The following is a 20,338-nucleotide window of genomic DNA, read 5'->3' as shown; positions in this document are numbered from 1 at the left end:
CAACGTACAGTTAGCAGAGTAAAAACTTACAACACGTTGCAGGATTCCCAGCTGTACATTAACTTAGCTCAAATTCAGCCTTTTCACCTTCAACCTACTTCAGCGAGTTGTTGTAAGAATTATAAATAAATTGCTATTGGCTTGCAATAGGGTGTTCCAAGGGTTTTGGATAAATGTGAAGTAAATAAATTGTATATATATCCTGTTTGTTTGATTTATATCTTACCTTTTCCTCAAAGCAGCTCATCCCATAAGATTGAGCTACTTTTCATTTCTCAATCTCACCATTACCCTAGAAGGTTGCTTGCACTGAAAACAACATCAATAGAAAATAATGGCAACATAGAATTGCTTGCAAGATCAAATTCTAAGCGTAATCGTAAATAGTAGCTTCTTTTATCATTCTGTTCCCAGGTGGTTGTTGTTTTTATAAAAAAAGTCTTTTTCCAAAACTGTAATTGCTTTTCTTATGATAGTTTAATTTGCTTTATTTTAAAATGATGCAATGCTGTAAGTGGTTGGGAAAGTGGAGTAAAAAAATGTTGAGGCTATTGTTCGTGCATGATGCCACGGTTGGTGGAAATCTGCACAATACATCCCAGGCATGCGCCCCAGGGAGGTTACTTAGGTGCTGCTAACACAGCGATTTGACTTCACCCCAGAGGCACACTTCATTGTCTCTCAAACTAGAAAGATGTCAGCAATAATATGTTATGGACTTCGTGGAAATAGATGTTACTGTTCCTGAATTATTGGTCTCTCCCCCCCCCCCATATTGTGTGTGTCTTGCTTTATTGCTGTAACAGAAGGATGTTAGGCTTTCCACAGTGGTGAACTTGAACTGTAGTGAAATGACTGCTGGTCAGTTTGTCTTGATGCCAGTCATAACCATGGGTAGGCAAACTAAGGGCCAGGGGCTGGATCCAGCCCAATTGCCTTCTAAATCTAGCCCGCGGACCGTCCAGAAATCACTGTGTTTTTACATGAGTAGAATGTGTCCTTTTATTTAAAATGCATATCTGGGTTATTTGTGGGGCCTGGCCTGCCTGGTGTTTTTGCATGAATGGAATGTGTGCTTTTTTAAAAAATGCATCTCTGTGTAATTTGTGGGGCATAGGAATTTGTTTCCCCAAAGATATAGTCCGGCCCCCCACAAGGTCTGAGGGACAGTGGACTAGCCCCCTGCTGAAAAAAATTGCTGACCCCTGGTCATAACTATAAAAACAAAGATGAAGAACACTATTCTGTGATATGATCTGGAATTGTTGTGATATGATACACTATGAGTCTGTGATGTTCAGAATTTTAGACAGATTTTCACAGTAAGAGACCTCCCTTTAAGAGGGCTTATCCATATGTTGTTTAACATGGATAGTAAGCATCCTGTACCTCCCTTAATTCTGTTGTGCATGACATTATCCTCCAAATCACTGCCTTCCCACATTTTCCCCTCAGTCCCAGGGATGCTCCAAAAAGGAAAGGGTATGAGAAAGTCTGAACTGTGGGAGTGGAAAGTGTGGGAAGGCACCAATTTAGATACTGTCATATGCACAATGGCAAATTAAGGAAGGTACAGGAATCTTCTATTCATATTAAACGACAGTATGGATGAGCACTGAATCACAGGACATAAGAGCTTATATAGCTAATTACAGTATATCCAGGTACAGTTGCTTGGAAGTTTACCCATGGACCAATGAATAATGTAATGTTTGGTCAAAGAGCTGCATAGGAATAATGGACTCTGTGCAGTTTCTTTATTTACTCAGATCTTGTCTGGTCATAGGTCTTGGAGGCCCACAACCTCAGTCTGTGAGCGTGAGGAACTCTTCAAAGTGGTCCCTGGAGATCTGGGCATCTTTGTGGACTCTAGGAGTTTTGCTAGTTTTGCCAGTAGCCTTGTTGATCACGAGATCAGCCAATTCAGGGCCCTTGGCAGTTTCACTCCCTAGAATCCTTCTGCCCTTGTTGAGCTGGGCCTTCCTGTCATTTAATGGAAAGCTTTGTGTGATGAAAAAGCAGGGAAGGCAGAAATTCAAAATTAATTTGACCAAACACCTTAGAGACCCATTGAAGGTCTAATATTTGGCTGTGATAGCAGCAAACATTAATGCTGCTACTACCTCACCTTGGTAACCATTTAGCCCTCTGTGCCCCCCAAAATAAATAAATAAGATGGCTTGCCTTAAAGTGCAGGGAAGGCAATTACAGCAATGATAGTGGGAGCGTTTGCTAATCTGACATATTTTAGTTATACTGTTACTTCAACTTGTCACTTGCGCATCTGAGTCTGTGGTTTTTTTACTCAAAAGTTAGTTCCATTAACTTCAATGGGGCTTGCTTCCAAGTACATAATAGTGAACAGGACTTATAAGCAAATTTCAGAATCAGAGAAGCCACGCGTCCGTGGAAATTGAGTTTAGTCCCGCCCCCTGCACTTCAAGGCACCTCATGACCCGAGGAGCGCGCGAAAATTAGTAGGGCTGGTCTTACGGCGGATAGGGAAGCATAAGCCGACCCGCCTCCCATCACTGATTGGTTACTCGATGCCACCCTGCTCTGGCATTCCGCGATTGGCAGGAGAAACAGAGCAACGCGGTCGTCGAGTGGTTCTCCCAACGTCGCTCTAAGCACTATGGATTCCCGATTGGCTAAGAAGGAAGCTGATGACTGGAGCACCCAAATGCCACTCAACCTGTCAGGGCGGCGATTCGCTAGGGACGAGGCGCGGCTGTTGGCGAGGAACGTTGTCGATCCAACCCTCGCGCGCCGATTGGCGGGTTTGCTCGGAGGAGCCGCGCTACGTGAGGGGCTGGGCCGTGGCGCCCCGCCCCTTTCCCGCCGAGCCGCGCTCTCGGCCGGCCCCTGACTGGCTAGGCCGCGCCTGTGAGTGGCTGGGATGGCGGTGGCGGTGCGGGCTCTGCAGGAGCAGCTCGAGAAGGCCAAGGAGAGCCTCAAGCACGTCGATGAGAACATCCGCAAGCTCACGGGGCGGGACCCCAACGATGTGCGGTGAGGCGGGAGGAAGAGCGGGGCGGCCGGCGGGGGGGTTTCGGCTCAGAGGGGACCGCCGCGCTCGCCCCCTGAGAGGCTTCTCTGCGGTTGCCCCTTTCGTGCCCGCGCCCTTTCCCTTCCCTCTCCGGGAACGCGCCCTGGGACTTCAGGGGCCCGAGAGCTGCAGCCGTTAGCCCCGTCCCTCTTCTAAACGGTTCTGGGAAGGGACGGAGCGAGAGCGCAGAGGGAGGCCTACGAGCAGAAGCCGTTAGTGGCGTCCACGTGAGTTGCCAGGCGCGGCTGCGCCCTGCGAACGCGGCTTCCCCGCTTGGCTTCAATGGGGCTCGCTAGTTCCCAGTAAGGGCGCTTAGGGACGCAGCCTGCACCGGCCTAAGTTAACCCGGGTTAAGGGTGCGCTCATGTCCCAGCCTAAGTCTGTAAAAGTTTCCGTGGCACAAAAGGTAGGCAAAACCCACTGCCGTCCCTCTGCATTTTCTGCTACTTCCTTCCACGTGGGAAGTCAAGGTATTTTAATAAAATAGACCATCAGGATCCTGCACACGGTAGAAGCAGTCTCTTCCCGTCCCCAATCACTAAAGCTGACTAATAAAGTGGGTGTGGGGGATACATTTGCAGCAGGTCTCCAGTGGTGTTCCTTTGAGGGGTGTTTTCTGTACCTTTTTGCTCCTTCCTGATGATTATTCCCTTGGCTTTCTCCCCCAGGCCCGCTCAAGGGAGATTATTGACCATCACAGGCCCTGGTGGAGGTAGGGGGCGTGGAAGTATATTACTTAGGTGAGTATCTGTGGATGATTAATGGAAACCAATTCTGTACCTTTCTGGGGGCAGCTTCTATGCTGCACAGAATGTTACGCTTGTATTTGAAGGCTAGAAATGAAAAGAAGGTTAAATGTTGTTTTAATATGTTGATTTAAGGTAGCTAGAGTCTGAACACAACTGCCATAATTGTGCAGTGAGGGGGAAGAGAGGGCTTCTGCTCATGGTCCAAAGCATATTCACAGGCAAACAAGCAAATAGTTGTTTGGGTACTTGACCATTGCTTGTGCTGTCACTGCTGCCCTAAGGTTGCATGCAACTTCTCTTCTAACCTTAAAAAAAAATTAAGTAATTTCAAGTTGGACTTATACAGTTGCTGTAATGCTAGTTTATGGCAGTGCTGAGGAGCCCACAAGATTGCTGTCTTCAAAGATTTCAGTAGAAGGCATGTATAACTTGCCACTTGGCTCATATACCATTGTTATTACCGAAGGGTGGGCAGCCAACCATGCTATTCTAAGGGTTACAGATCCTCTGCTGTTGTAGTCTAACACTGGCATGCTATGGTACAGTGGTACCTCGGGTTAAGAATGTAATTCATTTTGGAGGTCCATTCTTAACCTGAAACTGTTCTTAACCTGAGGTACCACTTTAGCTAATGGGGCCTCCTGCTGCCGCCGCTGCGCAATTTCTGTTCTCATCCTGAAGCAAAGTTCTTAACCCAAGGTACTATTTCTGGGTTAGCGGAGTCTGTAAACTGAAGCGTCTGTAACCTGAGGTACCACTGTACTTAAAGGCTATTGCAACAGAGCTCTGCTTGGTTTTTATTGGATGGTGTTTTAGTCTCTGCTTGCACAGCAGTCTTTGCAGTCCTACAGATATTTGGCCTACTTGGTATTTAGTTTTGGTACTGGAAAGTTTAAAATTGCTAGATATATTCACATTTTTAGAGTTTCTTTAAAATGCTCTTAAAAGAAAGGAATAAGCTTTTGAATTTGTAGCATTGTGTAACTCAGGGATTAGTTACTTTTGTGGGTGGTTTATTTTTTAAAACAGTCACATCCTCCACCCTTGGAGGGGCTTTTCTGAATTGGAAGGGATACTTAGTTTGTTCTGTGTATGAGAGTTGGATATATATACATGGGCAGAGAGACAGGGAGATATTTATGTGAGGTGGGGGAATAGAGGGTAGGTATGTGTTTGAGAGGGAGAGGTGTACTTGCAGCAGTGTATATGTGAAGTACAGTATATGGGTGTGTGAGAGAGCTGCGTGTGTGTGCTGAGAGGCTTTCTCTTGCATCTCACCCAAATACAGTCATACCTTGGAAGTCAAACAGAATCCATTCTGGAAGTCCATTTGACTTCCAAAACTTTTGGAAACCAAAGCGCGGCTTCTGATTGGCTGCAGGAGGCTCCTGCACCAATCAGAAGCCACACTGGATGTTCGGGTTCCGATAATCATTCGAAAACTGAAACACTCATTTCCGGGTTTTGATCGTTCGGGAGCTGACTTGTTCGGGAGCCAAGGTGTTTGAGATCCAAGGTACGAATGTAGTGAACGTCCCCTGACAATGGAAACAGACAAAAGCACTCTCTAGCAATCTTGAGGCATAAGCAAGCTAGTTTAGGGAGATGTTCTGCTTCAATTATTTGGGCCCCAAACCATTTAGCGGCTTAATAAAGGAGTCCTAGCATTTGGAATTGGGCTTGGCAGCAAATAGGCTGCCATGATAGTCCTTCAGAATTGATGTGATATGATTCCATCGGGATAAAGCAACAGCCTTGTTAGTGGGTAGCCAGGGGGCCCGTGTGTCAGGGTCTTTGATGCAGGATACTGGACACCTTTCCTCTTTAAACTTAACTTTTTTTACAGTGCAACTGGTAACGCTTCAAAGTACAGCACTGGTGAGACCCTAGACACCTCCCATTCAAATTTGCCAACGAGCACTTGTCTGTTTTTAAATATGTACATAAATATGTACATACAGCAGCTCTAGACTGTAGATGGGGTGGAGAGCCCAATCTGCATATAGTATACTGGCCCAGGAAATCGCTGTTGCCACCCCATAGCTCTGAGTTCTCCCTGACAGCCAGTTTGTTTCTCCCCTTCAAATGACAGCTGAAATTGGCACCTATACATAAAAATAAGCATATGCAAATATTTCTTGTGGGCCTCTGCCCTGAGTCTTTTCAGTACCCAACAATGCTCCTCTGCTGAACTGTATTCTGCACTAATGAAAGTTTTCAAGGGCAGCTCCTTGTACAACACATTATGGTATTCCATTTGAGAGATGAGCAGAATGTGCATCATGGTGGCAAGACTGTCTGTTCAGGAATGTTCCTACCTGGTGATAAGGTCAAACCTGGGAAGGGCAGTTTGTGACACTGGGGCTACCTTGGCCTCTAGTGACAACTGGATACAAGTGTGTCCCCAAGCTGCAAACCTTCTTCTTCATGGAAGGTGCACCCCCATCTGAAACAAGCCAAGTACCTAATTTATCAACATAAGAACCACTTTCTCACAACTCTTTGTTGTCAGCTTTCAATCTGTTAGCCCATTACTGAGCCCAAGCACTGGTTCAGCACTTGAACAGCCTCACCTAACTCAGATTAAAAAAAAGAAATAGAGCTGATTTTGTTATGCTGATGACATCTTACTTCCACCCTCTGATGTCACCTAGTGGCTTCATATAAATGATAGAGAGCATGGCGTGACTTCTGTAAAAGGTGCTGCACACAAAGCAAGACATTGAACTTTAGTTTTATGGGGTCTTGGCATTAGAAACTTGCTTGGAGCATACTGATCTGATACACTGATGTGCTCTTTTGTTTCAGGCGTGGATTCTCGGATAGCGGAGGAGGACCCCCAGCCAAACAGAGGGATCTAGAAGGGGCGACCAATAGGTGAGCAGAGATTGAAACTGGGCTGAATTCAAGAACAGGATTGAATGACGTTAGAGACAAGAACAGCATGCCTTTTTAGCTGACTCAGTATATTTCTGTAGTGCATTTCTGCATGGTTTTTATATAGCACTCAAGACTATAATTTTAAATGATTGCTTGCAATTTCAGACATACAAAAGGAACTGGGAGGGAAGAAAGGAAAAACCATTCATGTATCAGTTCTTCTTTAATTAAGTTGCATATAATTCCTCTTGAAATTCTACACTAGCAAATAATTTATACTGGTGTATCTTGATTCTGTGTGATATTTTAAATAGGATTTCAGTAGAACACCTTTTTTGTCTTGAGTACCTGTAAATTGTGTAGGAGTTGCTATCCTACAATATGTTCTGTAGAAAGAAAAGTAAGCGGACTTTAAAAGTGAGGTCTCCATCTTTAAAAAGATGCTGTAATAAAGCAACAGATTTAGCAAGCAGCTAATCTGCATTCACCGGAGAGTTCATTGGATCCCAGCAACAACATGGACAGAGAGTTTGGATCAAAGCAGTCTGAAGCACAGTATCTTGATTTTAGTGTAGTTATTTTGCTTTTATTAACATCATTTTCTAAGCCTATTGAAACATTTCCCTTGGTTCTAGTATAAAATGGATGCCTTTGATACTCTCTTAAATTTAGGCTAGCTGGGGAACGTCGGACAAGGAGAGAATCACGCCATGAAAGCGACGCAGAGGATGATGATGTTAAAAAAGTAAGGGATACCTAGAAGTAGGTATAGAGAGAGGGAAAGAAATGAGAGGGTAGAGAGGGGAAAGAAATGTAGAAAAGCTTCCGTTAACCTGGATTTGACCTATCCTTGCAGCCAGCGTTGCAGTCTTCTGTTGTTGCTACCTCCAAAGAACGAACACGCCGAGACCTTATTCAAGATCAAAACATGGATGAAAAGGGAAAACAAAGGTATCTTACAATATTGTTTACTGTAACCACAATGTTTTCAAACTCCAAGTGCATAATACAAATTATGAAAGAAATGTTATTTCTTGCACAGAAAACTTTGTCCAATATTTTATGCTGTCTTAGCCTGCTTCTTAAGAAGTGTGTGTACAGGTACTGATTGCACCAGATAACTCAACCTAGCTTCCATGTTTATTTAAGTTGACTTGCACAGTTTGCTTTGCCTGTTGATTTGTAAGTCAAAATAAGTTGCTGATGTACTTATCTCAGACTATTGTTTTGATTATTCCAGGAATGTAAAAGCTCTGGGTAGAGATTTAGCATGTTGTGTTTTTCGAAGATAGGCATCCTGCCAGATAATTTTTTCTAAAATGTTCCCTTTCCTTGTTTTTGTTTTTGTTTTTTTAGTTTGATATGAACCAGTCTAATTCAGAAGTAAGTCCCATTGATGTTGGTGGGATTTCAGCCTTAGTCTTTAAAGAATACTGAAAATTAGCAGCTATTGTACTTTTTCATGCATTTCTGTGCAAAATCTTGGGAAACTGGCGTATTTCATTAAAATTAGTATATGAAGTTTGGGTGATGAAACCAGATTTCACAGTCTGCTAGAGAAATCAAAAATTTTTTATTGTATAGATTTGTATCCCACTTTTCAGGGAAGAAATCATATAAAGCAGCTGACAAAATATCTAAAAACATGAATAAGTTCAGATTTGAGCTGTGGAAGCTCTGTTGCCCCTGCCCAACGACATTCTGTGCTGGCTTCTTTTATGAGGAAAGCTTCAAATCCTAATCTTAGCTATCTAAAGGTCTTACTTTTAGACAGTGCATTGTGTTGAGCTGCTTATATATCAACTTCAGATATGTAGTTTGTGGGAAAGTATCCAAATAATTTTTGGGGGAAATTATTTCTTAATTCAAGCACCATCTCATATGTATTAGTTGGGGTGGGGCTGGAATTTATTTTCAGGCTGGGACCATTGTGCTCTGGGTTCTGACAGTAAGAGAAGTTCTACAGTGGAGTGGACTCCCTCAAAGGTTGTAGACTCTCCATCCTTGGAAGTTCTGGCAATCTGTCAGGGTTGTTTTAGTTGAATTTCCTGCATTGCAAGGGATTGGACTAGATGACCCTTGGGGAGGAGTCCCTCCCAAGTTTACAATTCTGTGATTCTCCGTAAGGGCCAAAGTTCTTGGTCATACAGCTAGCCCTCAACAAAAAAGTAAGTCAAAAGAAGATGACTATATTTTCAGTGCAATGTTGCTTACAAAATGGCAAATCATTTCTTGAGGTTCCTTATGAAAAGTCATAACAATGGTGTTCCTTTTATTAATAATCAGTCTGTTTAATGTACTTTATTGTTGTCTTCAATCTTAGAAAAAACTTTTGGATGTCTTTGGGTCATAAATTAAGAACTTCATTTAATTAAATATGTTTGGAAATTATATGCTGTTGTTGATAAAGCTACCCACTGGAATTATCTTGTTATCTTATCATGCTGGTTGTTGAAATTTGCAACATCCAGTGGTTATGTTACTTTCTAAATAGCTTTTGCACCCTGTATTATTGTAGCCTTTTTATAATTCATGTGCCATTAACTAACAACCTTGGAAGATTTGGAAAACTGTTTCAATAGGTATGCATAATGAACATGTATGAAATAATGAACACGTATGAAAGTCGATCATATAATACCTTTTAACTCCTTTTCTGTTCTAGGAATCGGCGCATATTTGGCCTGTTGATGGGTACTCTTCAGAAGTTCAAACAAGAATCAACAGTCGCTACTGAGAGGGTATTAACTCAGTACCTTGTAATGTTCATTAGGGGAGAGAGTGTACTATTTCTATTGAATGACGGAATTGTATACTGTCTTGCGTTTCTACTTACTGCTAGTAGCCCTGTAGCTCAGATTTTTCATTGTTGAAAACATGAGGACTTTAAAGTCATTTTTCAAGTGTAAAGGGAAACAGCGAGCATTCCTAAAACTTTACTTAAGCCTATTAAGTTCAATAGAACATGGATCCTACTACAAATACAGTTCTGTATTGCCACCCTAAACTGGGTTCTGGCAACCAGCTGGGAAAATCACTAGTAACTGCCAGCAGCCTAGAGAGGTCCATGCTTAGGTTTCATATGCCCTGCCTTTACTTGGCTATATAGTTGAATTTTTATTATTATTTACTTGTCTCTGGTTCCATAACAATTTGAAAACAGATTAGGAAGGGGGGGCAGAGCTCCTATTGGTTGCCAGGCTTCAGGTCATAAGTTGGAGAGATGTAATTGCATTGCCTGGCACTGCTTCACTGTAAATGTGGATTGCTTGATACACAAGGAGTGCTCCATACCTTAGGGGAGCAGAAATGAAAAAATCAACCACTATAAGCAGTGACTTGACTACTAAGTCCAGCCAAAAGCTGTGGGCCATCTTGTAATAATTAGATAAAGACTTCAGTATTGATCGGATTCCAGAACAGGGGTCGACCAGCTATTAAGTGGTATATAAACTAATAATAAAATTTCTGAGCTCACCTTAAGCAAATCTGAAACTGTTTCTCCACTTCAGCAAAAAAGACGGCAAGAAATTGAACAGAAACTTGAAGTGCAGGCAGAAGAAGAGAGAAAGCAGGTTGAAAATGAGAGGCGAGAGCTCTTTGAGGAAAGACGTGCTAAACAAACAGAGCTGCGGCTATTGGAACAGAAAGTTGAACTTGCTCAGCTGGTGAGTCAAAATTCAAGCAGCTGCTATGTGGTGTTTGTGTTGTGGACGATACTAAAAAAATAAAAATCTTTCTTTTACCAGCAAGAAGAATGGAATGATCACAATGCCAAAATAATTAAATATATAAGAACAAAGACAAAGCCTCATCTGTTCTACATACCTGGCAGAATGTGTCCTGCTACCCAGAAGCTGTTTGATGATTCCCAAAAAAAATTAAATGGTATGTTACTGGTGGTAAGGTAGATACATTTTCTTTGATATAAGCTCTTCTGGCATTTCAGTAGAAAAATTTAAACTGATATTGATAAGGCAGTAAAGCGAACTTGCATCTTAGTCAGAGGGTCAGTTCTGGGAGCCTGCACGTTTACACAACAACACATAAAGCCAGAACTGGCCTACCCACAAGGTGGAGGATTGCCTACCCAGCTTTGGGAAGTTGGTGCAAAGGCACTGGCAGGGTCCTAGAGTCCTGGTTCTGGGGTTTAGGAAAATCCTTAGAACAGCACATAGTTGCAAGCGGGGTTTTTCCATCTTGCAAGATGATGTGCTTGCACAAACAGAACATTTGTAATGGTGTGACATTGGAATTCCAGCCCAAGTGATTGACAGATACAACTACCCCATAAAGTTTGTCTCTAGGGGGCTGGGGAGATAAGAATCTTGCCCATCTGTTGGATCCAGTTATAAATTATTTCTTAATGTGAAACTTTACTGCTCATAACTGCCAGTAGCCTGTAATTAAAAAATATGTGGCAAATGCCCCAATTCACAAGTGCACATTCTGACCTCTTAACATGGATGATCGCTTGTCTGTATGAAACTTTCCTTGTGTGAAGTGGTTCAAGTGATCTATCAGTAAGATGGAACCATGCTAAGTACCCACAATAAGCTTAGTGTGTCTTCTTTCGTTCTGCAGCACTGTTTGAAAATAGGCGCATTGAGTTTGCTGAGCAAATTAACAAAATGGAAGCCAGGCCCAGGCGACAATCTCTGAAGGAAAAAGAACACCAGGAGGTGCAGAAGGAAGAAAAGAAGGAAGACCAGAACAAGGAGCAAGAAGAGGGTAAGGCGGTTCAGCAGGTGGAAGAGATGGAGACAGGTAATCGGAGCAATGATGTAGAAATGGAAGAGGTAGGGGAAGAAAAGGAGGTAGGTGCTAGTCACAGTGATGGAGAGATAGAACAGGAGGAGGAGGAGCAGAAAGAGGAAATGGAGGTTAAGGTAGATGAGGGACCAGAGATTAAGGAGAATGATAGGCAGCAGGATAATCAGGAGGAGGATGTTGTGTTAGGGAAAGAGGAAGGTGAAAATACGCTGCCAGTAGATGGCGAGCAGGATGTGATGGAAACCAATGAGGCAGATCATGCAGAGCCACTAGAAAATGAGAATAGCAAAGAAGTGGAACCAGAAATGGAGAGTAACGCTCAACCAGAGCAGGAGGGGCCTGTTGCTCCCTTGGAGAAAGAGGAAGGCAACAAGCCAGAAGTGGAAGCTGAACCAGAGGAGGCAGAAGAGAAGGAGCCGGAATCCATTGCAGTGTCCGAGGCTGAGGCCCAGCCTCGACCAGAGGCTGTGCTTCAGCCACAGCCTTCACCACAGTTGGAATCCACTCAAGATCAAGAGCCTCGGGTAGACAAAGAAGAAACGGTAGCGCCTGAGAATCTGCCTGAAACTCAGGCAGACCAAATCCAGGCAGTAAGCGTAGAAGTCAAGAACAAGGTTAGGAGCAGGAGCAGGGGTAGAGCGAGGAACAAAGGCAGCAAGAGTCGAAGTCGCAGTACTAGCAGCAGCACCAGTAGTACTAGTTCTACAAGCAGTAGTAGCGGCAGCAGTTCTAGCAGCGGCACCAGCAGTAGTCGGAGTAGTTCCTCCAGCAGCAGCAGCAGTAGCGGAAGTAGCAGTCGAGAGAGTAGCAGTAGTTCCAGCAGCAGCGAGAGCAGAAGTCGAAGCAGAGGGCGTGGGCACAATAGGGATAGGAAGCGTAGGAGGAGCCTGGATCGAAAGCGAAGGGATAATGCAGGAGTAGACAGGAGTCACAAGTCTTCGAAAGGTAGCAGCAGAGATGCAAAAGGATCAAAGGATAAAAGTTCAAGGTCGGACAGAAAGAGGTCTATATCAGAAAGTAGTCGGTCAGGCAAAAGAACTTCGCGGAGTGAAAGAGACCGTAAATCAGACAGGAAAGACAAAAGGCGTTGACAGAAGAGACCAGGCTCCCTAGCCTAATCTTTGCAGCGGAAGATTACTTGATGAGTGAAAGGATTCCATGTGGGGAAGAAAAGGCTGCCTTAATTGCATGCTGTATAAAATCTTTTGGAGAAATGCAGACTCTTTACCAGGCAATTCTCGTGCTTTTTACATGATTTTGTAAAAGGTGACTTATCAAATTATGTGACGATGCAAAATTGTACAAATAAAAGGATTGACAACCCCTTCATCTTTTTAAATCTCCTCTACTTAAAAGAGTTTCTGTATATTTTAATAGGTACATAGTTACATTTGTGTGAATCATTTCTGTATCAGATCTTTTTTTTTGTAGAAATAAATGTGTATTTTACAGAGGTGTGAGAGCCTGTTGCCGCTTCATCTCACATAGATATCTTTCTCCCTTTGCCATACTTCATACAGAGTGTTTGAATATTCTGCCTATTAACACTTCCCCTCCAATTGCTAAAAAGTGAATTCTCAAGTTCTGTGAAGGAGCACACACCTGTGCATAATCCAGGTTTTCTTTTCTGTGCTTTCATTGTACAAATTGACGCCAGCTTCTACTAATGTTCCTTGGTGAACTAACTGCCCATATACAGAAGCCAAGTGAGTGTATCAAGCCAATTCTAATTACTTGGCCATCTAAAATCTGTTTAGAGACTTCATGTAGTTATTTCAACAAGCCTTGCCTCTCCCCTAGTTTTAGAGTAATGCTTAGATGATTTTTTTTTTAAAAAAAAAAACTTGCATCTCATTTATTTCTGTGCTTTGCAGTATGTTGCAGGAGGCCTATGGGTAACTTCAAAACTAGATTATTGTTGGCCACAGGCCAAACTTTCAAATGCCAATAAAAATGCAGTATACCATTAAATTAATCGGGGTTAAGATGTTGTATTTATGAATACCTGTTGATTGAGGAAAGTGGATTCAAAACTTGGAATTTCTGTAACATCTAAAGCAAGTCGATGGCAATATAGTTGGTGTAAAAAGGTGACATACTGTTTTTAAACTTCCTACAAGTGTATTCATTGGCTTGTTCTGTAAAAGTCTAAATAAAGGTAGCTTTATATACTATTTTCTGTATTCTGCATTTACTGTTTGTTTAATGAGAAGTTTTTTTATACTTGTCGTTCACCTACCAAAACCAAATGGTTTGACACAAATTAGAATTCCCATTCCCAGCCATAAACATACATCGGAAAGACCAGAAATCTCAACTTGTACTTAGGTACCCCTTAAAAACATTTAAAGTAGTCTCTCATACCTAACAATGTGGATTTGTGTATGGAATGTAATCCTGAACTGGGCTGGCGAAGGAGTTGTGTGAAGTGCCCTTTTGAGTTTGTTTTCACCAGCCACCCAGCAAAAATTCCTTTTTAAAAGTCCTGGCTACAGATGTCTCTGTGGATGGGCTGGTGGAATCCAAGAGCGCCTGAGTCATTTTGTTCTACGTCTTTAATTTGCAGTGGGGAAAGGGTAGATAGGAAAAGACACTATTGGCCTCAATAAGTATCCACCCAACTGTGGTCTAAACCATTGAGCTTCTTGGGCTTGCCGATCAGAAGGTTGGCGGTTCAAATGCCTGCGACGTGGTGAGCTCCCGTTGCTCTGTCGCAGCTCCTGACAACCTAGCAGTTCGAAAGCATGCCAGTGCAAGTAGATAAATACCGTATTTTTTGCACCATAACACTCACTTTTTTCCTTCTAGAAAGTAAGGGGAAATGTCTGTGCGTGTTATGGAGGGAATGCCTACGGGTGGCGGGGGGAATCTGCTGCAGTCGTGAGCAGAGGATCCATGGTTCCCCTTCCTTCCCTCCTCCGTGGCTCACTTTGAAACAGCATAGCGGGAGAAGAGCCGCTGAGTGGGGATGAGAGAGGGACAGAGAGCCTGCTTCTTTAAAGGAGCAAAGTGGGAGAGGAGAGGAGCCACTTACACGAGTCCTGTCCGGTTGGTTCCTCCCCTTATACCCCTCTTCTTCATTATTAGCAGCATCCTTCTCCACCCACCCCACGTGTGCTCCTTGTCCCTTGAGTGCTTTTCCTTCCCTCCCCACTTAAAATGTGGTTACAAAGCACGGATCCACATGGATCCTCAGGATTTTTGCACTGGGTCACCCCAAATTCATCATCAGATCACATAGCATGTCCATGGCTACATCTTGCACCAAAAAAATCACGCACCCACTGTTGCCTGGGGCCGCAGTGGTGCAAAAACGTGGTTACAAACATGGATCCACATGGCTCCTCAGGATTTTTGCATTGAGCTACTCCGAACTCACTGTCAGATCACATGTCTGTGGCCACAGCATGAACCACAAAAATCATACGTCCATTGTTTCGTTTAGAATATTTTTTTCCTTGTTTTCCTCCTCTAAAAACTATGTGTGTGTTATGGTCGGGTGCGTGTTATAGAGCGAAAAATACGGTAGGTACCACTCCAGCGGGAAGGTAAACAGCATTTCCATGCGCTCTGGTTTCTGTCACGGCGTTTGGTTGCACCAGAAGCGGTTTAGTCATGCTGGCCACATGACCTGGAAAGCTAGCTGTGGACAAACACCAGCTCCCTCGTCCTGAAAGCGAGATGAGCACTGCAACCCCATAGTCACCTTTGACTGGACTTAACCATCCAGGGGTCCTTTACCTTATCTTTACCTACCAGTATTAAGTTGACAAACTGCTTAGTGTTCTTAAAACAGGCCACCATGGTAGGTTAGTGTTAGCTTGGGATAAATAAAATTTAAATAATAAAGTTAGCAGTTAAATTACATATTAAAATGCATGTCATCTTTACATACCTGGATAGGGTTAGCCCACACAAAGCTTTTAGCAAGTTTCAAAAATGATAAAGAGTGAAAGCACCTGACTGATGTCAATAGGCAAGAAGTTCCAGAGTGTTAGTGCCGCAGTGCTGGAAGATGGATTCCTTACAAGTAGGGAAAAGACATTATGTGGCACTTGTAAAAGCAGTCCCACAGATCAAGGTGGATGCATGGCCATATATGGAGTAAGGTGATCCTTCAACTCTACTGGTCCTAAGCTGTTGAGCAGGGGGCAGCAAACTTATCGTGCCTTGGGCCGGTGTCTGCAGCGCCGATCGCAGGGCAGGGGAGCGTGTGCCCATACGCGTGCGCACACACTATTTCCGGCGCACTTCTGGGTCGGAGGAGCACCGGAAATAGCTTGCGCGCATGTGCACGGGCCTCCTCCAACCCGGATGTGCACCGGAAATAACGCTTGCGCATGCGCACAAGCTATTTCCGGTGCTCCTCTGACCCAGAAGTGTACAGCCGTGCAGCGCAGCACCGGTAAAAGTAGGTTTAGTGGGCGGCAGGGGTCGCCGCGGGCCAGATAAACGAGTCCCTTGGGCCTTATCCGGCCTGCGGGCCTTAGTTTGGGGACCCCTGCTGTTGAGTATTTATGTACTAATGGTAACACATTGAAGTTGGCCTAGTAACAAATTGGTAGCCAGTGACGATATCTGAGAAGATACCATATTGGCCCGAATGTAAGCCGCACTTTCCCCCCAAATTCCAACCAGTAAAAGTGCAGCTTATATTCACGACCTTACAGTATGCAGCCAGGAGTTCGGGGCAAACAGCGCCAGGTGTGTCCTGTCTCCCAAGGCCAGGAAGGGAGAGTGAGGAAGGGGAAAGGCCACTGGCAATGCCGCGTGTGTGGGCAATGCAGTCCAGTATGCAGCCAGGAGCAGCTAGGAGGGGAGCGGCTTATATTTGAGGAGAGTTGAAGGTAGAGAGGAGCAACAATTTGAGAAGAAACTAAAAGGGAACCACACTACTAAAGGAGATGTGATTTATTTATAAAATTCTATACCGCCATATAAAATATCAATATGGTTTACAGTGTTAGAAGATGCCATTTTAAAGAATATAAATAAAAATAGGGATAATCATTAATTTGACTGGTTAATGAAGATAAAAATTGAACAGCTGCAAATATCTGTTAGAATAAAAAGATCTTCAAGAGATACCTAAAAGTCAAAGGATGCTTGTGGAATCTACTGGAAGAGTGTTCTGCAGCATGGGACTGGTGACAAATTCAAATATGATTCAAAGAGAATGGGCGTAAAATGCAACAAGCAAGCATTAGAAGGCTAAGAAGAACATTTCACAAAAGGTAGTCTTGTTTCTGCTTTAAACATTGGTATTACACTTCATATTCCCAAGAGGATAAAGCAATTTAACATAACACCCTCCCAGTTAAATCACATTAAAGTTTAGTCCTGGTTCAGATATCTTTATGTCTAAGGAGACATTATCAGTTGATAGTTTTGGAAAGGCAGTTGTTTGGGTGGTGCAATGCTCTGCTCTTTTTTAGAGCTAAAAATCTTTTTAATGTCCCAGGGACTGGGTGCTCTTTTTGTTGAAAGTATCTAAACCTACTAAAATTTCCCTTTCTTTTGGAAGATGCTAGGATTATAATTAGTCCCCAGCAGAAGGAAAGAGCTCTGAAGATGCCCCTAAGAAGCATTTCTCAATGTTCCACTATGTACCATGTGTACCACAGTGCCTTTACAAATTTTAGGTTTTAAATAATCAAGGTAAACAAATAGGAACAAGATGCAAATCAACAAGGGCCAATGTGAAACTTTCCATTGACAATTAAATGGTCATTTTATAAGAGGGCAAACTAGGGGTTTTTTTGGGGGGGGTGTCGAGAACCAGCTCGACATCTGAAGAAATCAGTCTCACACCAAGATTGGTTGAAGAAATATGGCTGCTCTGGCTCCTCGGCTCCTCTGGCCCCTTTGGCCCCTTTTGGCTCCTCTGGCCGCCTTAGAGCTACTGCAGCACAGCCTTTATTGTGTGAAATCAGAAAGATACAAAATACAAGCAAAGCAATTTGTTCTCTCTCAGCAGATAAGGACCATCGCACTAGATCACGCGAGCATCAGGCCATGCTAGTTGACCAATCATTTGGGACAGCACGAGCTATTCACGCGCTGTTCATGCTCCAAGCAATGTCTCGTGCTGCAAAATCACTCTGCAATAATAAGAACTCTGCTCATGCTCTCATGTACAAGCAATCATTTTCCCACATGGGGGGGGGGGAGGTTAAGTGCAGAAGAAAAAGGAAAGAATAGCAGCAACAAAAATGCCCAAAAATAAAGAAAAAGGAGATATGAACCTCCAGGTTAATTTTTTTTTTTTTTTAAAGAAGATTATCAGTTTGGTTTCATGCATACCTACTCGAATGACCATTGGAACTTGCTCCAAGCTGAGTGTGTGGCAACCTAAATTGCCCAACATGTTTCATCAAAAAGAAGGGATGCAGTTCAGTGGCAGAGCATCTCTGCATGCAGAAGGCCCCAGCAACTTTAGGTGGGACTGGGAGAGATCCCTTGTCTGAAACCTTGGGTAGTCGATAGCAAATGATGTAGACAATGCTGAGCTAAATGGGTCCATGGACTGGTTAAATGTACAGCAGCTTCCTATGTTATTTGCTGAGGTGATTCAACAGTAACTGAGTAGACAGCATCAGCACTTTTGAGAGATAAGCAGCCTCATATAGTCAATATATTTAAGTCAAATTAATGCATGAAGGGGTTAAGACCATAGAGTAAGCTGACCTGCCAGGCTTAGCTATGTCCACTTCCCCTCACCTTGGGAGGAACTAGGTAATAAAGTTTTTGTTCTCCTGCAGTCTCCCTAAGAAGCTCTCTGTGTGAAGAGGTTTGAACTGGTTGTTCCAGCTCAACCACATGGCTCTCATCAGCCATTCTTGAGCATACAAATCATCTAGAAACTTTCACCACTTTGTAAGGAAGCCAAGTTTTACTGCCTCTGCAACTTTTCTGAAGCACATGAATCTGACCTTTGAAGAGTTTGTAAGTAAACCATTTTTTAACTTACCCAATACGAGGCCTTTTTCCTATGCTCGGAAAACTTTTTAAGAGGACATATTTTAAAGCCTTTATTTCCATGCTGCATATTTTGTGAATTTAAATCTGCTGGGGTTCTCTCACCAAAAAGTAATTGCTCTAAACTTGGATTTTGGAATCCAGGAATTCTCTTTTCTATACAGTGGTACCTCGGGTTAAGTACTTAATTCGTGCCGGAGGTCCGTTCTTAACCTGAAACTGTTCTTAACCTGAAGCACCACCTTAGCTAATGGGGCCTCCTGCTGCTGCCGTGCCGCCGGAGCACGATTTCTGTTCTCATCCTGAAGCAAAGTTCTTAATCCGAGGTACTATTTCTGGGTTAACGGAGTCTGTAACGTGAAGTGTATGTAATCCGAGGTACCACTGTACTATAGCATTTTTTCTTTTTCTTTTTTAATAAAATTTTTATTGATTTTACAGAATTTTAAAGAACAAACAAACACTTAAAAAGACATACAAACACGTATAATTTCATAACATTTTTTCATAAACCTCTTTTCTGAGACTCCCCCATACCCCCCCTTTCTGCATCCCAATGTCCATAATTTTACAGCAACTCCCAATTGTTGCTTTCCAGCCTCTGTCATCTTAGTCTTCTCTGTGATCTGACCTTATATCACTGTATCCCTTTATTCCTAAAAACCACAACACTCTAACATTCATCAAGTTTATAATAGTCCTTAAGATAACTTTTGAATTTTCTCCATTCTTCTTCCACCGTCTCTTTTCCTTGGTCACGGATTCTGCCTGTCATCTCGGCCAGTGTCATATAGTCCATCACTTTCATCTGCCATTCTTCCAGAGTTGGTAGATCTTGTGTCTTCCAATACTTTGCGATGAGTATTCTTGCTGCTGTCGTAGCATACATAAAAAAAGTTCTATCCCTCTTTGACACCAATTGGCCGACAATGCCCAAGAGAAAGGCCTCTGGTTTTTTAGGGAAAGTACATTTAAGTACCTTTTTCATTTCATTATAGATCATTTCCCAGAAAGCCTTAATCTTCGGGCATGTCCACCAAAGGTGATAGAAGGTACCTTCAGTCTCTTTACATTTCCAACATTTGTTATCGGGCAAATGATAAATTTTTGCCAGCTTGACTGGGGTCATGTACCACCTATAGACCATTTTCATAATGTTTTCCTTTAAGGCATTACATGCCGTAAATTTAATACCGGTGTTCCATAACCATTCCCAGTCAGCTGACATAATGTTATGGCCGACATCCTGTGCCCACTTAATCATAGCCGATTTAACTGTTTCATCCTGTGTATTCCATTTCAGCAGCAAGTTATACATTCTTGATAAATTCTTAGTATTGGGTTCTAACAGTTCAGTCTCTAGTTTTGATTTTTCCACCTGAAAGCCAATTTTCCTGTCCTGTTTGAAAAACTCCATTATTTGATGATATTGAAACCAATTTTGTACTTTATGTTTCATTTTCTCATGACTTTGTAATTTCAGTTTATCTCCATCCTGTTCCAAAATTTCCCAATACTTCGGCCATCCGACCTCCATATTGAGTTTCTTCACTGCCTTAGCCTCTACTGGTGACACCCATCTGGGGGTTTTGTTTTCCAACAGATCTTTATATCTTATCCAGACATTAAACAATGCTTTTCTAACAATGTGATTTTTAAAGGCACTATGCAGCTTGATTTTATCATACCATAGATATGCATGCCAACCAAAAGCATTATTGAAACCTTCCAGATCCAAAATGTCTGTGTTCTCGAGGAGCATCCACTCTTTCAGCCAGCAGAAAGCTGCTGCCTCATAGTACAATTTTAAGTCCGGCAGGGCAAAACCCCCTCTTTCTTTAGCGTCTGTCAATATTTTAAATTTGATTCTGGGCTTTTTGCCCTGCCAGACAAATTTCGAAATATCTTT

At 42.9% G+C, this 20,338-nt stretch overlaps 1 protein-coding gene and 1 long non-coding RNA gene across 2 annotated transcripts; one reads left to right on the top strand and one right to left on the bottom strand.

Moving 5' to 3' along the window:
- Nucleotides 1-1,743: 1,743 nt before the first annotated feature.
- LOC308594158 lies at nucleotides 1,744-2,687 on the bottom strand. Its single transcript, XR_014011361.1, has 2 exons — nucleotides 2,494-2,687; nucleotides 1,744-1,983 (listed from the first exon to the last, which is right to left on the bottom strand). It is a non-coding gene; the product is annotated as an uncharacterized lncRNA (long non-coding RNA).
- A 140-nt stretch (nucleotides 2,688-2,827) lies between these two features.
- Nucleotides 2,828-13,625, top strand: PNN (pinin, desmosome associated protein). Its single transcript, XM_081206947.1, has 9 exons — nucleotides 2,828-3,012; nucleotides 3,718-3,789; nucleotides 6,607-6,675; nucleotides 7,351-7,423; nucleotides 7,535-7,629; nucleotides 9,344-9,419; nucleotides 10,191-10,346; nucleotides 10,428-10,566; nucleotides 11,263-13,625. Exons 1-9 carry the CDS (start codon nucleotides 2,900-2,902, stop codon nucleotides 12,540-12,542), a joined length of 2,073 nt encoding a protein of 690 aa, XP_081063073.1. The 5' UTR covers nucleotides 2,828-2,899; the 3' UTR covers nucleotides 12,543-13,625.
- The last annotated feature ends 6,713 nt before the right edge of the window (nucleotides 13,626-20,338 follow it).

The sequence above is a fragment of the Podarcis bocagei genome, assembly GCF_964188305.1.
Source record: "Podarcis bocagei genome assembly, chromosome: 1".
Taxonomy (NCBI): Eukaryota; Metazoa; Chordata; class Lepidosauria; order Squamata; family Lacertidae; genus Podarcis; species Podarcis bocagei.
This window is presented reverse-complemented; position numbering and strand designations above follow the sequence as displayed.

Excerpts from the sequence above, each read along its gene's own strand:
- PNN (XM_081206947.1), top strand. The coding sequence starts at position 2,900 with ATGGCGGTGGCGGTGCGGGCTCTGCAGGAGCAGCTCGAGAAGGCCAAG. Across the intron at positions 6,676-7,350 it reads CTAGAAGGGGCGACCAATAG|GCTAGCTGGGGAACGTCGGA; the intron begins GTGAGCAGAGAT and ends TCTTAAATTTAG. Across the intron at positions 7,630-9,343 it reads GATGAAAAGGGAAAACAAAG|GAATCGGCGCATATTTGGCC; the intron begins GTATCTTACAAT and ends TTTCTGTTCTAG.